This window comes from Erythrolamprus reginae, chromosome 5 (assembly GCF_031021105.1).
Source record: "Erythrolamprus reginae isolate rEryReg1 chromosome 5, rEryReg1.hap1, whole genome shotgun sequence".
NCBI classification, from domain to species: Eukaryota; Metazoa; Chordata; class Lepidosauria; order Squamata; family Dipsadidae; genus Erythrolamprus; species Erythrolamprus reginae.
The window spans coordinates 75,920,194-75,935,703 of NC_091954.1; the positions used below are offsets into that span (position 1 = coordinate 75,920,194).

General features: G+C 40.9%; 1 protein-coding gene across 1 annotated transcript in view; it reads right to left on the minus strand.

The window, feature by feature from the left end:
* Positions 1–3,451: 3,451 nt before the first annotated feature.
* Positions 3,452–15,510, minus strand: part of TF (transferrin) — a 38,198-nt gene continuing 26,139 nt past the window's right edge. The window contains exons 10-17 of the mRNA XM_070753178.1: positions 13,186–13,276; positions 11,444–11,488; positions 10,600–10,764; positions 8,416–8,572; positions 7,445–7,509; positions 5,455–5,639; positions 4,693–4,876; positions 3,452–3,657 (exon numbers count right to left, since the gene is read on the minus strand). Coding sequence (XP_070609279.1) covers positions 3,617–3,657; positions 4,693–4,876; positions 5,455–5,639; positions 7,445–7,509; positions 8,416–8,572; positions 10,600–10,764; positions 11,444–11,488; positions 13,186–13,276 — 933 coding nt within the window. The 3' untranslated portion in view covers positions 3,452–3,616. The remainder of the gene's footprint in view (positions 3,658–4,692; positions 4,877–5,454; positions 5,640–7,444; positions 7,510–8,415; positions 8,573–10,599; positions 10,765–11,443; positions 11,489–13,185; positions 13,277–15,510) is intronic.

Genomic DNA, 15,510 nt, shown 5'->3' on the forward strand with positions numbered 1-15,510 from the left:
TGGATGGATGGATGGATGGATGGATGGATGAATGAATGAATGAATGAATGAATAAATAAATAAATAAATAAATAATCCATTTCTTGTAGGGGGAAAAATCATCAGAATAAGAATTTAGAGGATGATCCAGATTTAAACATTCAAATATGATTTTACTAGCCCATTTCGTTCGGCATGGAAAGTCTTGGCAGATTTATAAAAACTATAGAAGATGAAATGGGGAGCGCCATTTGTTAGTGCAATTGATCATTGTTCACACATATGATGATCTTGATCGTGACTCTTGAAAAACCGAAGCGAGAATAATATTTCTTGCTCCGTCAGTCAACTCGTACTCCACTGACAGAAGGACGGAAATGGTTATTACATTTGGTTCCCAACACAATAATGGGAGTGTTTTTTACTAAATTCAGAACAAACCTGTGTGGTGTAAATCCTATATTACTACCTCTGTAATGGTAGCATGTTTATTCAAACCTGAACTGAGTAATATTTTTAATTTAAATAATCAAAGTGCTCTGAAGCAGTGACTTTGGGGTTCTTCAGAGCTGTTTATTGTCTGATGTAGGTTTAAAAAAAAAAGCTTAGTGAGAATTGAAGGGGAAAACATGACTGTTTATCTAAAATGTATTGACTACAATGTTCCAATATGTCATATACTATGTCATATACAAATATTAAATGTAGAGCACTAATCCTTCTATCTCTCTGGTCGTTCACAGTCAGTGTTGGCAGGAGGACAGAGGACAGCCACTCAATCTTGCCTGGGTTAAGTCTGAGCTTGTTGACACCCATCCAGACTCTCACAGCTTGCAGGCACCAGCACATCACATCTACTGCTTCACTAATGTATCGAAATCCCCTGAGAGATCGAGTGCAAGACTATATCGACTGCCCATCCTTGGCTCTGGGGAAAGAAATTGTTTTCCCCTCAGAAGGGTCTGCAATTTGGGTGTCCTCCTAGACCCACAACTAAGATTAGACCAACATCTAACAGCTGTGGCTAGGGGACCTTTGCACTGGTTCATCTGGTGCACCGATTGCGACCCTACTTGGGTCAGGAGGCTCTCCTCACAGTCACTCATTCCCTTATCAGCTCATAGTTGGATTATTGCAACGCACTCTACATGGGGATATCCCTGAAGAGTGTTTGGAGATTACAATTGGTCCAGAAGGCAGCTTGCACCTAGGTACAATCACATTGCACCAAACCTCCATGAGCTCCCTATTGGTCTCCAGACTCAATTCATGGTGTTGGTTATTTCCTTTAAAGCACTGCATGGCTCAGGGCCAGGCTATTTATTAATTGGATTTATATTTATTTATTTGTTGGATTTATATGCTGCCCCTCTCCAAGGACTCGAGACTGCCTTCTACCTCATAATTCCCAGCAACCGGTAAGATCCCACAGAGTTGGTCTTCTCCAGGTCCTGTCAGCTAAAGAGTGTCGGCTGGCGGGCCCGCGGGAAAGGGCCTTCTCTGTGGTTGCCCCAGGTCTCTGGAACTAACTACCCACTGAGATCTGGACTGCCCCTACTCTATTGGCTTTCTGGAAAGCATTGAAGCCCTGGATTTTCTGGCGGGCTTGGGGCTGTTGATCTCACAATTTCCAGCCTGAATGATATGTATGTATGTGATTTTTAAATTGTTTTTTTTTTAAATATGATGTTTTAAAATGTATTTTCTATATCCTGTTGTAGGCCACCCAGAGTCCTTCAGGAGTTGGGCGACATAGAAATAAATTGAATTGAATTGAATTCCTCCAATATCTGGATAGCCCCCACTCTGAGGTTGTTTAGAAGAGTCATGAAGATAGTATCAGTAGTAATAGGTGGCTTGGGTGCAATCCCAAAACATCTGCAGAACACTTCAACACCATTGGCATTGCTAAAATTACCATCAATCAATTGCAAAGGGAAATTATACTTGGAACAGCTGTCTATACCAGGTCCTTGGGAATCACTCAATAAAAAAATAAAATCCAATCTAAATACCAGTGACTGTAAAACAAACCATAGCAATTAATAATCATAAGCAATTACATGGTTGGTTGCAGCAAGATGTTTCGACTTGATTTGGCATTATTATCCACCTACTGCAGTGATGGCAAACCTATGGCATGGGTGCCACATGTGGTACGCGGAGTCATATCTACTGGCACACGAGCTGTTGCCCTAGCTCAGCTCCAACATGCATATGTGCGCCAGCCAGCTGATTTTGGGCTCGCACAGAGACTCTGGGAGAGCATTTTTGGCTTCCAGAGAGCCTCTGGGGGGATGGTGTTTTTAATTTCCACCGGCTCCAGGGAAGCCTTTGGAGCCTGGGGAGGACAAAACACAAGCCTACTGGGCCCACCAACCTCCATTCTGCCTGCTTGCTTCGGCTGCCATAGAAACCGGGGTGGTGGTAGGTTTTTGGGGCAAGGGGGGAAGCGTGCTGGAGATTGCTAAACTTATTTATTTATGCAGCAGCATTGTTGGTGGTGTTGAATAGTTTTACATTGTCAGCGAAGAGGATGCAGTTGCTTTTAATTTGATTGCAAAGGTCATTTATGTAAAGTATAAAGAGTGTTGGTCCTAAAACAATGCCTTGTGGGACACCACTGTTAACAGGTACAGGATTTGATGGAGCACTTCCTATTTTGATCACGTTATACCTCTTTTACAGGAATGCAGTTATCCATTTATGCAGGGGTCCAGAAATGCCCTAAGATTTTAGAAGCAGTTTCTTGTGTACCACTGAGTCAAAGCTTTGCAGAAGTCTATGCAGTGAAGGGACACTTGTCTTACCTCCTACCAGTGCACCCTCTGATGCTATCGCGGGAGTGCACATGCCCATCAGCGTGAGATTTGGCATCTGCGCATGCGCAGCAAGTGAAATCTTGTGTGAGTACATGCACGCGAGCGAGATTTCAGCAATTATCACTGGTATTTTTGCTTCTGTGCATGCGCAGAAGCAAAAAGTTGCTGAAAATTGCCAAAATCTTGCTCTTGCGAGCCTTCTCACATGGGATTTTGCTTGCTGTGCATGCACAGAAGCCAAATCTCACACAGGGACATATTGGGGGCACACAACTGCACGCAGATCCCAGAATTTCCTATCGTGATGGAGAACCTGACCGTACCGCCTGCTGCCCACCACTGAGCCTATGTAAATTATGTCTGTTGTTTTGCTCTGTTGAGTTGTGTAGTCCATATGATTTTACAGGAGTTTGTAGAAGTTGCAGATTACAGCACAATTTTTTTCTGAAACCAAATTGTCTGTTAGAGAGTAGATTGTTTGTGGAGGGAAATGGATTTGTTAATGATTGATTCTATGACTTTGCAGGTGACGCTACATAAAGAATTTGGTCTTTAATTTTCAACTAGGCTGGGGTCTCCCTTTTTGAAGATAGCAATTCTAATATATGAAGGCAAGCTACTAAAACAATCATAATAAACAGAAATTGAACTATAGATGTTAATTCTATTTATTTTTTGCACTAGTGACTACAGAGTTACAAAGTCATGATGGAAAGTTTAACAGATTGTTGGTATTAAAGAAGAATAAAGTAAGTATGGTAGATTTTTGTCAACTTTTGGCAAGCATCCATTTTATTTCACTGCAAGAACTTGATTCACCAGTCGTGAGTGTGGAAGGTGCAGACTTTAAGGAGTTCTGTCACAAGAAAACAAAAAAGAAAGTATGAATTAAGAGACAGAACTAAATAAATTGTTCTACAATAGCATAGTGTGGCCCACAAACTCTTTAATCTTTAGGAAATGTAGTTAGAATCTTTTTAGTGGACTAACTATTCCAGCCCCAGCTTCAATCCCTAGAGCAGACCTGGGCAAGTGGTGGCCTGCAGGCCGCATCCGGCCCACCCGATGTCTGTGACCAGCCCACCTGCTATCTGACCGGTTCGCAGAGGTCAGGGTCCGCTCATGCGGCCCCATGGCAAAATTAATTGCCCACCCCTGCTCAAGATGAAGAAGGACGGACTCCAACTCCCAGAAGGCCCCTGGGAAGCCAACCAGGCCTGGCTGAGAGACTGACACGTGTAAAGGGGCGGAATGCGCAGGGCTTTCTGGGAGATGTAGTCTGTCCCACTCTGGAGCACCATCAGGCTGCCTGGCAAGGAGGCAGCTGCAGAACTACAGTGGCAGAGGGAGGGCGGAAGCGGGCCCGGAGCAGGAAACGTGGGTGATGCTCAGAGTGCCGGCTTCGAGTTTGCAGGCACCCCGGTGCTCTTTTCCTAACTAGGCAGGATGCACTTCTCTTTGGCTGTGGGGCTGGTCTTCAGGGGATACTGCAGCAACGTGGTTTTTCTGGAGCTGCTGAGTGTGGCTTGTAAAGGGTGGCTGGACTGGAACACCCTTCCTCTTGCCTTTCCCCAGTGCATTTAACAGTAGCTGAAGATGTCAGTTTGGAATGAAGTGTCTGTGACTGGCCCGTGGAGGTCAGGGTCCGCTCATGCGGTCCCATGGCAAAATTAATTGCCCACCCCTGCCCTAGAGGATACCTTGGGATCCAAATACTTAGAGGGAGCATGTCAGGTTGGGAAGGTCGAAGTATGGCTTTTTATAGTTACAATCTTGCAATATGTGAAGATGGCCTCCTGCATTTTATTTTAAAAGATACTTTTATAACCAGTTTGAAACGAAATTACTACTGAAATGGATGAATGCCATTCATCTTAATCTCAATTATTACCTGAAGGTGAACATTTGGTGAATCCTTCAAGAGACTGCCAATATTGCGGCCCAAGATAGGTCTCAGGGGTCTTTTCATTTGGAACAGCTAAGCATTCGGTGCCATCTTTGAACAAGCTATCTTTGGCTTCAGATTGGAACAACTGGAAGACATCTTTCTGAGTTCCATGGCTTCCAAATAGTTTCTGTAAAAATCAACAAAAGCAGGATTTCAGTAGTTAGATTAAATTGAATAATACATACGATAATAATAAATTTAAATATGATAATAATAAATTTTAAATTTATTAAAATTTAATAAATACGATAGTTTCCAGTGAATGCATTATTCTTGTATTTGGATTACTCAGTATTCTCAGTATTTGGTACTATTTCTTCTTTTTATTTGTGCCTCTTATTTCTAATGGAATGTTATTATTGGAATATTATACCGGTAGATGCTTCTCACAGCCAACTCATTTCAGGACAACTCATCAGGGCTGACTTGCCATGAGACCAGTTATACTAATATCGAAGAAATGGTGGAATAGATTCATTAAGTAAAGAATGCAAAAGGAGGGACAATGTGAAATTTGATTAACATAAATTAAAACCATTTTTAATTATTTTAAATAACTACGGTAAGTTGAATTGTCTCGTGGTGAATTGGCCATGACAAGTTAGCTACGGTGAGTTGGCCTATCAGAGCTGATGCACATCTCCCCCATATATATGTGTTATATAACTTTACTATTAAACATAACAGTGTCAATTCAGAGCTTACCTGTTGCTCAAGTACCACCTTTTTCACCAATTCTGCTCGTTCAGGTCTTGAAACTACTGCATGGTGGCTAACTTGGGCCAAATGACATGTTGCATATTCATTATAAGCACAACGTCCACCATTTAGGTTCAGAAGCTCAAAATCAGAAGGATTTACGCCACTTGCCCAAGCAGGTCTGTTCTCTCCTATTAAAAATGATTAAAATTATTAACAAGAATAAGGACTCCCTGCACCACTATGCATATATTTTCCTTGTCAGTCCTACTCCCTGGAAAGAGGAGATGGGACTTTGCCAGCTGCCCCTCATGCCATTTCGCATTGCACTGGCAACACAGTCTATATGACAATGTAATAGTTTCGAAATTATTTGGAGTGGTGCGAATATATGACATTTTGTCAATATGTTCATATTTATTTATTATTTATTGAGCGTATGGCATGTCATACATGCAAATAACAATGCATATATATAACCACATGCAAGCGAGAGCTACGGTATGCAGGCAAATGGATGGGTAGGCACTACAGAGTGTTGGCAGAGGGGTGGATGCTTGCTGCAGAATGCAGAGGGGCAATGGCAAGTGCTATAGGCATACCCTACGGCAGTGAAGGTGAACCTATGGCACGGATGCCACAGGTGGCCTATGGAGCCAGAGCTGCTGGCATGTGAGCTGTTGCCCTAGCTCAGCACTAACATGCATGTGTGTGCCAGCCAGCTGATTTTTGGCTCACACAGAGGCTCTGGGAGGGTGTTTTTGGCTTCCAGTGAGTGAGGTGGGTGGGGAGGGTGTTTTTACCCTCCCCTGACTCCAGGGAAGTCTTTGGAGATTGGGGAGGGTGAAACACTAGCCTACAGGGCCCACCAGAAGTTGGGAAACAGGCCACTTCTGGCCTCCAGAGTGCCTCTGCGGGTGGGGGAAGTGGTTTTTGCCCTTCCCGGGCATCGAATTATGGGTGTGGGCACTTGCGCATATGCAATAGTGCGCGCGCATGCTCTTTTGGCACCCAAGGAGGGAAGAAGGTTCACCATCACTGCCCTGTGGAGTCTGGGCAAGATGGATGATGTTACAAAGTGCTGAGAGGTTAGCAGCCACCGTGGAATGCAGGTGGGTGATATGGTAGATGCACACTACAAAGAACAGGTGAGCCAGCACATATTATGGAATAGATTTCCCCATGCCGCCCAGGGGTTCCTTAGAAGAAAAAAATGGCAGAGTAGGAGCGATTGCAGGAGTGACTGGTGTCCTCCTGCCAGCTTCCACATTGACTTTGCTTTGTGGGAAGCCAGCAGGGAAAGTCACAAATAGTGATCATGTGGCTATGGGCACTTTGTAAGTGTGAGCAGTTTGCCAAGCACCATAATTATGACAATGTGACTGTGAGGACTTTGAGGCTGATGTTTGAATCTCCCTCATCACCAAGCAGTTGCTGAACGTGTGATTATTAAGCAAAGACTACCTGTAGTATTTTCTTTTCCATGAAGTTATTAAAATTAATCTGATCCTTCAAACTGAAAATTTTGATGGGCGTATTTGAGGCATGTAGCAGTGCAAGATCTTCCTTTTTTTCTGTGCTGTTGTAACAGTTCCAATAATGTAGATGGTTGAATTTTCTACATGAATGCCCCAGAATTACTTGGCCAACCCTAGTATTCTGCATCTTAACTTGAATGGGCATATTCAACTTTGTTTGGTACAAATCAACCACAAAATGAACTTTGAGATACTTCTAATTCTACTGGATGATGCTTTCTAATGCATCATGATTTTGGATCAAAGTTAATTTATCTTATAATATTATCATTATATAAACACCATCATTATATTATTATTATTATTATTATTATTATTATTATTATTATTATTATTATTATTATTATTATTATTACCATTCTTTTGATTATGCCTGACAATCTTCATCAGTTTGTTATTTCTCAACTATCATAAATAAGATGATCAACAGTTGTATATTTATTTATATAAGTCCATACCTTGTGTGACATCAGTGATGGTGGTATGTTTAACAAAAGCTACTTTTCCTGCTTCAATCAAGCATCTGAAAAATACAACCAAATAAAAGGGTAAGTGACACATTTTATTTCTTGCCTTGCATAGGTTTCTCATCTTAAGACAAATTCCTTGTGTGTCCAATCACGCTTGGCCAATAAAGAATTCTATTCTATTCCATTCTATTCTATTCTATTCATAATTATTCAAAAATAAAAAATATTCCTCCATTGTTTACATCATGTTTTAATTTGGAATTAAGAATTATAAACAGTTATGATCTGAAAATTTCCAGGCCTGTTTATTATATTACATTAACATGCTTGGGATTACTTTTTACATGTTAATATAAAACATAAAAGCTTTTAACAGCTACATATAAAGACAGAATAATATGCTTATACTGTGGAATGACAGTGATCATTATACCACTAGGTGGGGTCGTAATTGCATCTAAAGAGGACTTCCAATCTAGTTTCAGTACCAAGGATTTGCCATGTATGTGTGTTACAATACTTGTCACAATAAAAAAATTATAATAAAATTGTTCATGTGATCCTATGCAGAGCCTCTGCTGACTGATCACAATCAAATTTAAAGGAAGATTCCAGTAGACAGAATCTTGCTTCAAAAGTACACTATAGAATCTTGTATTTTCACAGAATTCTCAGTGCTAGGTATTATTTAAAATAATATAGCATTTCAGAACAATTATTGTTTTAACAGCTTAATTTCCCCATAATAAAATAAAATAAAATAAAACATAAAATAAAATAATAAAATAAGATAAGATAAAATAAAATAAAACAAAACAAAATAAAATAAAATAAAATAAAATAATAAAATAAAATAAAACATAAAATAAATAAATCCCGAACTGGAATGGAAAAAGAGGAATCGTCAACAAGTGTCTTCCCATTCATCTTCTATCGTATTCCAAGGAACAGCAACCTACCGAAGAGCACCAGTATATCCATAGTATATTTCATTGCTGTTAGGTTTACATTTGTATTTCTGAGAGAGGCCACCTTCTCCACCGCTGCCTTTGCAGAGTTTGCACAACGGAGACTGAAGAGAGGCACCTGGTGCACAGCTTTCACTGAAGAATGTATCTAGCATGGGATCAAAGAACAAACATTTTAATACTATTGTTTATATTCTTATAAAACGACATATTGCAATTGGTTGTCTGCCTGATGTGTTGGATTTCAGTTTGCATAGTCCCTAGAAGGCATATTAGATGCATCAGATTGGTGATCTAGGTCTAGCAATCCTGTAGTTGTAAATAAAGCTAAATATTGACAACTAGATCTACAAAATCTGGACCTAAATCCAAAATATTATTGGAAAGCATGATGGGCCAAAATATTATTAAGAAGTATGATGTGCCAGGAATATAGCAGTTCAAGCTAATCGTTGAAAGGAAAAGATTTCTTTTTCATTGAATTTTCATCAGAAATTTTAGATAAAAATTGAACAATTGAATGATCATTGACTTTCTGCTGCTCTATTTATTCCATAAATTTCAATGCAATAGTCTAATATTGCAAAATTCTTTTGCACTCCTGCATTGTCTTAGCAGAATCTTTAAGGACTGATATACATACATATCATAAGCATTTTAATCAGGGACAGAACCAAAGGTGGGTTACTCTTGGTTCAGACCGGTTCACTCAAACCAGTAGCAACCTGCTGGTGCCATCACAATGACATCAGGGAACCAGTTTGGTTGGTGCTGGTCCATGGGCACCACCATCATTTTTTTACAAATTAATTTTATTTTTCTTCTAAGCATGTGCAGAAGCTGAGTTTCCTGTACATGCAATTGCCATCTTGTTTTTGGCTTTCCCCCCAGCACTACACATGCGCAGCCACGAAGTCCAGCCATGAGGCACAGGAGGGAGCAACCTGGCAATGAGGTATTATTTATTTCTTAATATTTATTTTATTTTATTTAATATTTATTAATATTTATTAATTTGTTTGGATTACTATGCCGCCCTTCTCCGTAGATTCAGGGCAGCTTACAAAACAAGAATAAATACAAAATACAACGTATAAAAAAATCCAAAACATAAAATATGATTCTAAAACCCCAGGATTATTAAAAACAGGCACCCACATTCATCCTATCACAATCATACACTCACACCATCAGCCGGATTAGGATACCAACACTCAACGGCCTCAGGGCCTGCCAGCAAAGGTGAGTTTTTAAAACCTTATGAAAGGCCGGGAGGCTGAGGGCAGTGCGAATCTATGGAGGGAGTTGATTCCAAAGGGTTGGAGCTGCCACAGAGAAGGCCTTCCCCTAGGCCCTGCAGGCAGCATTGCTTAGCTGATGGGACCTAGAGAAGGCTGACTCTGTGAGACCTGATTGGCCGCTGGAATACGTGAGGCAGGAGACAGTGCCATAGGTAATCTGGTCTTAAGACATGTAGGGCTTTATAGGTCATGACCAACACTTTAAATTGCTTTTGGAGACCTATTGGTAGTCAATGCAGCTCTTGGAGTGATGGTGAGATAATGTGTATACCTTAGTAGGCCTGTAACGGCTTGCGCGACTGCATTTTGCACTAATTGCACTCTCTGAACGTTCTTTAAAAGTAGCCCCATGTAGATTTATAGCCAATCACTTCTTCTTTCTTCTTTTTCCATGAAAAATATTTATTTTGGAGCAGGGACACAACTTATGACTGTATGACTGTAACTTGTTGCTTGCATTCTTAAGATTTTTATTAATATTGATTATTTCCTCATTGTTTATTTGTAACCTATGACAATAATTAAGTGCTGTACCTCATGATTCTTGACAAATGTATCTTTTTTTCTTTTATGTACACTGAGAGCATATGCACCAAAGACAAATTCCTTGTGTGTCTAATCACATTTGGCCAATAAAGAATTCTATAGTTCAACCCTTTGGTAACCCTTTGGAACTACACAACTACAGAAGCTGTTGTCCTAGAAGCACTGGATCCTTTACAGCAGTGTTTCTGAGTTTTAGCAGCTTTATGATGTGTGGACCTCCATTCCAGGATTCTTCAGGCAGCCTGGTTCAGAAACACTGTTTTAAAGGATGAGTGACGTATTAGTATAAAAAAATAATAAGCAACCAAATGGATATAAAGCCACTCACCAAAGTTACAGCTAAGATTATTTTGGCTGTTAATGAGGCCCATGGGGATAATCCAGCCAGCATTTCTACCAATACTCGTATGACAGGAGGACTTTCCTCTCAGATTGGTCCAGTTGATGTCAGCATCACGTTTCTTAACAACAGCTACAGCATAGTAGCCTTTAGCTAGAAAGCAAGAAGCAGACATTGAATGGGAATTCAAATAACCGAACAGAAGATAGGCATGGTCCATTGACGCCTTCACATCTTTTGCGAACATTTAAAGGGAAGAGAATTCATATGCCTACAGGAAGTGCAGGTAGACCTCCACTTACAACAATTCATTTGGTGGCCATTCAAAGTTACAACGGCACTGAAGAAAGTGAGATATGATTGTATTTCGTGCTTGTGACCGTTGCAGCATCTCCATTGTCACAAGATCAAAATTTAGATGCTTGACAATGACTTACGTTTATGATAGTTGCAATCTACTGGGATCATGTGATCCCCTTTTGTGACCTTCTGACAAGCAAGGTCAATGGGGAAGCCAGATTCATTTAATAACCATGATACTAACTTAACAACTAACTTACTAACAACTGCAGTGATTCGCATAACAACCGCAGCAGGAAAGGATGCAAAATGGGGCAGAATGCACTTAACCACTGTCTCAGCAACAGAAATATTGGGCTTAGCTGTGGTCATAAGTTGAGGACTATCGGTATTTTGTGCAAAGAAGAGGAATTTCCTTCAACAGATTAGGAAGATAGGTACAGAATGATTTGACCATGTTTTAAATTGCCAAATAAAACTATAGATGCTTGCAGGTGTCTTAAGTGGCAATACATTCACCATAATTACCTACCTGTTACACCTTTTGCGGGTTCGGCACAGAGACTAGACTCTTCACCTGGAAGAAATAAAATTAAAATTGGATTTTGAGAATTCACTTCAAGCTTAAGCACATTCCATTTTCATCTACCTTTGTCTGGACTCCAGGAAAGTTGCCTTGTACACATAGAACGAAAAACTACCATTATGGAATGCAAGGCAACTGAATCCAAGACATAATATCTATGATCCAGGACTGATGACAAAAAGAACAAAAAGATGGACTCAGTTTCTATCCATCCCCTTATGATTTTGCAATGGGCCATGCATATTACTCTTTGGGGATGAGATAAAAGCATTAGATCACCTGGTGAACATGACAATGAAAAGGAAGAAAGATCATTTATTTTATTTATTTATTTATTTATTGGATTTGTATGCCGCCCCTCTCCGTAGACTCGGGGCGGCTAACAATAATGATAAAAACAGCATGTAACAATCCAATCCAATACTAAAATAACTAAAAAAAACCTTATTATAAAAACCAAACATACATACAGACATACCATGCATAAATTGTAAAGGCCTAGGGGGAAAGAATATCTCAGTTCCCCCATGCCTGATGGCAGAGGTGGGTTTTAAGAAGTTTACAAAAGGCGAGGAGGGTGGGGGCAATTCTAATCTCTGGGGGGAGTTGATTCCAGAGGGCCAGGGCTCTTCCCCTGGGTCCCGCCAAATGACATTGTTTAGTTGATGGGACCCGGAGAAGGCCCACTCTGTGGGACCTAACTGGTCGCTGGGATTCGTGCAGCAGAAGGCAGTCCCTGAGATAATCTGGTCCGGTGCCACGAAGGGCTTTATAGGTCATAACCAACACTTTGAATTGTGACCGGAAACTGATCAGCAACCAATGCAGACTGCGGAGTGTTGGTGTAACATGGGCATATTTTGGGAAGCCCATGACTGCTCTCGCAGCTGCATTCTGCACGATCTGAAGTTTCCGAACACTTTTCAAAGGTAGCCCCATGTAGAGAGCATTGCAGTAGTCGAGCCTCGAGGTAATGAGGGCATGAGTGACTCTGAGCAGTGACTCCCGGTCCAAATAGGGCCGCAATGAGGGCATGAGTGACTCTAAGCAGTGACTCCCGGTCAAAATAGGGCCGCAACTGGTACACCTGGCGAACCTGGGCAAACGCCCCCCTCACCACAGCTGAAAGATGTTTCTCTAATGTGAGCTGTGGATCGAGGAGGACGCCCAAGTTGCGGACCCTCTCTGAGGGGGGCAGTGATGGACGGACAGATTGTCCTTGGGAGGCAAAATCCACAGCCACTCCGTCTTATCAGGGTTGAGTTTGAGTCTGTTGACACCCATCCAGACCCCAACAGCCTCCAGGCACTGGCACATCACTTCCACTGCTTCGCTGACTGGACATGTTTCCGCTATGATCCAAAAAACAGTAGGGAGGAATGAGGTGACTTGAAATAGATTTTCCTCTCTTCAGATCAGATGCCTGAACACCTAACTTTTTCTTAGTCTAAAGCACAGAGCTAAAATGGCAAGCCATCAGAAGTCATTTTCATGCACATAATTGTGGCTATTACCCTTGATGGCAGTGGGATTGCTTCTGAAGACTATCTGCTGAGAGACTAGTAGATGCTGTAATGCATTTGGATGGACACAAGGAGACAAACTATGGGAATCAATGGGCCGGAATCTTATATGACAGGTCACTTATGTACTTACAACAGCTATCGATCTACTCAGTTCATACTTACGAGGGATTTCTGTCAATACTGGGACAAGGCCACATTTTCCTGCAGTGTAGATATGCCCTCCATCCAAGGTAATGGCATCAGCTCTTCCTTTCTGCAAAGACCAAGGTATTTTCTATCAGCAAACACATTTTCTAATATGTGTCTTTACATGGTTAAAATGAATCATTCATGCTCAGCAGCGATTCACAGGTTTTTTTTTAAAAAGTATGAGGTGAGGGTAATCCCTAGTTACACTACTTACCAGAGCTTACAAAACTTTTGCCAGACCCATCCTCGAATACAGCTCATCTGTTTGGAACCCATATTGCATCTCAGACATCAACACCCTTGAAAATGTCCAAAGATACTTCACCAGAAGAGGCCTTCACTCCTCCATTTGAAACAGAATACCCTACGAGACTAGACTTTCAATCCTGGGTCTAGAAAGCCTAGAAGTAAGACGCCTTAAACAAGATCTAAGTATTGGCCACAAGATCATATGCTGCAACGTCCTGCCTGTCGGCGACTACTTCAACCACAACAACACAAGAGCACACAACAGATTTAAACTTAGTATTAACCGCTCCAAACTTGACTGTAAAAAACATGACTTCAGTAACCGAGTTGTTGAAGCGTAGAACTCATTACCGAACTCCATAGTGTCATCCCCACACCCCCAACAATTTACCTTAGATTATCTATGGTTGACCTATCTAGATTCCTAAGAGGTCAGTAAGGGGCAAGTACAAGTGCACTAGAATGCCTTCCATCCCCTATCCTATTGCTCTCCTATATCTCCTATACCTTTCTTCTATTCCTATATCTCTTCTTCTATTCTTTCATAGATATGTTCTATTACTATATCTTATTTTCTATTCTTTCTTAGATATATTTTACTATGAGTATCTCCTCTATAACCATCATCATGTATTTTACAAAAACCCTCATTGGACAAAATAAATAAATAAAATAATAAATAAAATAAATAAATCCAACCAATAGTTTGAATAACCAACCAACCAAGCACACTCAATAAGACAGCGAGGTGACTGAACAATGAGTGAACAAAACTGAAAATCATGGGCAGGGAAACAAGTATCTTATAAAAAGGCTTATCTGACAGGGCAGTATTAAGCAAGTGTGCACTCTCAGCTCTGCCTATTGCAATTTCTATATTTTTAAAACGAGGAGAAGAAGAAAAATGAATCATCTTCTTGTTTCCTGCCGTTGGATTTTCTCCATATATTTTTCTCCAAAGGAGTGGAGAGAGGTTATGGCAAGAGAGTCAGGGGAAATCCAACATTTTCAGGACCTAGTCCATAGAAATCAAGCTACAGAAATTTCTAAATTCACAAAAACAACATAATGGAAGAATATTGACCTAACTGAATAGCAATAAAGCACCTCGAGGCTCGACTACTGTAACACTCTCTACATGGGGCTACCTTTGAAAAATGTTTGGAAACTTCAGATCGTGCAGAATGCAGCTGTGAGAGCAATCACGGGCTTCCCCAGGTATGCCCATGTCACACCAACACTCTGCAGTCTGCCTTGGTTGCCGATCAGTTTCTGGTCACAATTCAAAGTGTTGGTTATGACCTATAAAGCCCTTCATGGCATCGGACCAGAATACATCTGGGTCCGCCTTCTGCCGCACGAATCCCAGCAACCGGTTAGGTCCCACAGAGTCAGTCTTCTCCGGGTCCCGTCAACTAAACAATGTCGTCTGGTGGGACCCAGGGGAAGAGCCTTCTCTGTGGCGGCCCCAACCCTCTGGAACCAGCTCCCCCCGGAGATCAGAATTGCCCCCACCCTCCTTGCCTTTTGTAAGCTCTTTAAAACCCACCTCTGTCGCCAGGCTTGGGGAAACTGAACTACCCTTTTCCCCCCTAGGCCTATACAATTTATGCATGGTATGTTGTGTGTATGTTTGGTTTTAAATAAGGGTTTTTATTTATTTTAAACATTAGATTTGTTATATGCTGTTTACTACTGTTGTTAGCCGCCCCGAGTCTATGGAGAGGGGCACTATACAAATCTAAAAAATAAATAAATTAATTAATAATAAATTAATAAATAAAGGGTACTGTCTCATGCTATGGATAGACATTTTCTGGTTCACGTTGGGATTTAAATATCCTAGGGACCAAATGATATCACCAAAGAAATAAAATACAAAGAGGACAGGTTACAATTCCAATCAAAATAAAATAAAGGGAGAAAAATAAGGGAGAGAGAATCCAAATGGAGAAGATAAAAGGCCACTGAGTATGTTCCCTGGGAACCAAATGGCACTGGTATTGCGAGCACAGGCATCACAGTAAGTGCACAGAAAGCTGTCCTCAT